This window comes from Zea mays, chromosome 7 (genome assembly GCF_902167145.1).
Source record: "Zea mays cultivar B73 chromosome 7, Zm-B73-REFERENCE-NAM-5.0, whole genome shotgun sequence".
Taxonomy (NCBI): domain Eukaryota; kingdom Viridiplantae; phylum Streptophyta; class Magnoliopsida; order Poales; family Poaceae; genus Zea; species Zea mays.
Window position 1 is genome coordinate 47,589,306 of NC_050102.1, and position 1,627 is coordinate 47,590,932.

A 1,627-nucleotide genomic window follows, 5' to 3' on the forward strand; every position below is an offset into this window, starting at 1 on the left:
AATAACAAGCTCAGAGAAGGTGTTTTTCGGACATTCGACACTTAGAGGCCTTTGTATATTTTGTTGATCGAGCTCGTTATGAAAAAACGATCTAGCACCGCGAAGGGGCTATTGTTGGGGTCTCTCTCTGCTGAAGGTCCTTAGAATACAATTAACCGCTTTGCCTGACGAGCCAAACGGTCTGCGCCTGGTGGCCAGACGGTTAGCGCGTGCGCAGAAGCGACGGAGTTCGCCAACAGGACCTGTATCTCGCTCCCGGGAGGGACCCCATCGGGAAGGAGAGATCCTAGGGTTTGTTTTGGGTCGGCAGGCCACACAAGACGCCTCTAAACGACGTAGAGTCGGAGAGGAGTGAAGATTAGAGGAAGAAATCTATGATACTGTCTACTTCTAGGGCAAAAGTTAAAGAACAGAATATAAGTTGATTGTTGATTCGATTGTTGGTGATTGCAATCGGTCATACCCTATCTCTACTAACTATTAAGGGGGCAGTGTAGACTGCCCTCGCTCCCGCAACGCCCCGCCAGCGAAATCCTCGCACGCCCGCGCAACTACCTTCCGCGCGTGCCGCAGTAGGTTTGGAGGATAAGATTCGGGAGAGATGGCTTCCGGTGGGCAGCCGCAGTTCCGGTACACGCAGCCGCCGTCGAAGGTGCTCCATCTGCGGAATCTGTCGTGGGACTGCACTCTAGAGGAGCTGGTCGAGCTGGGGACCCCCTTCGGCAAGGTCGTCAACACCATCGAATTCATCGAAGCCTTGCGACGGCCTCGCCACCGGCAACGGCAGGGACGACGAAAATGCCGCGCTCCCTTGCGACGAAAATGCTGCGCTCCCTTGCGACGGCGACGGCCCCGGCAACGGCAGGGACGACGGCCTCGCCACCGGCCACCAGCATCGGGCTGCGCATCGTCGGGTCCACGAAGTCCTTCTGGATGGAGCCACCAATTCCAGCAAACACAAAACCGTGAGGAGCCAGCCCAGAATCAACTCAAAATCAAGAAACCGAAACAGCTCCCACGTGAGACGTGGAGAAAGAGGGAGAAGAAACCAGACCTGCATGTCGATAACGAGCATGGCCGTCTCGCTCCACTTGGCGGGGGCCCTTGGGACGGTGGCGCCGCTGCCGCCGGAGAACCAGCGGCGCTTCAGGTAGTGGAAGAGGAACTTGTCGAAAGAGAGGAGCAGTACCAGCAGGCACGACAGCAGCGCCAGATGTGATGGCATAAATCGCCAGCGAAAAAATGGGCAAAACAAAAACAGAAAATGATAAGGATTCGATGCAACGCGAATGTGCAGTAAGAAATTTATTTTATATCATCACGCGGCGATTAGAAGAACGTGTGTTATTTGATCCTCACAAAACTGGATTTGGGATTCTGAGGTTGGGTGGCACCATGTCACTATGGTATGTGGTGTATACGAACCGCAATCAGGCATTCATCGAATTCGTGAGTACTACCAGCTTTCCCTCCTGCTTATGTTAGCGAGCCTGACTCGTATTGGCCAGCCACTTGTCTGTCTGGTGGACACGGAGATGTCAGAACTCAGAACCAGAGTATCAGACTATGTAGATCGGACTTCCGGATCATTAGTACTGAATTGTGGCAAAGTGGTTGTAATATACAG

The 1,627-nt window shown here is 53.5% G+C and overlaps 1 protein-coding gene across 1 annotated transcript; it reads right to left on the minus strand.

Annotated features, from left to right (window-relative positions):
* Positions 1-746: 746 nt before the first annotated feature.
* On the minus strand, positions 747-1,226 carry LOC103633860 (uncharacterized). The gene is made up of 2 exons (XM_008655528.2): positions 1,055-1,226; positions 747-929 (listed from the first exon to the last, which is right to left on the minus strand). Exons 1-2 carry the CDS (start codon positions 1,223-1,225, stop codon positions 747-749), a joined length of 354 nt encoding a protein of 117 aa, XP_008653750.1. The 5' UTR covers position 1,226.
* Between the last annotated feature and the right edge of the window lie 401 nt (positions 1,227-1,627).

What these genes read in the sequence shown, in the direction of transcription:
- LOC103633860 (XM_008655528.2), bottom strand. Translation starts at nt 1,225, where the DNA reads ATGCCATCACATCTGGCGCTGCTGTCGTGCCTGCTGGTACTGCTCCTC. An exon ending in TGCTCGTTATCGACATGCAG is followed by an intron (nt 930 to 1,054) that starts GTCTGGTTTCTT and finishes GGCTCCATCCAG; the next exon opens with AAGGACTTCGTGGACCCGAC.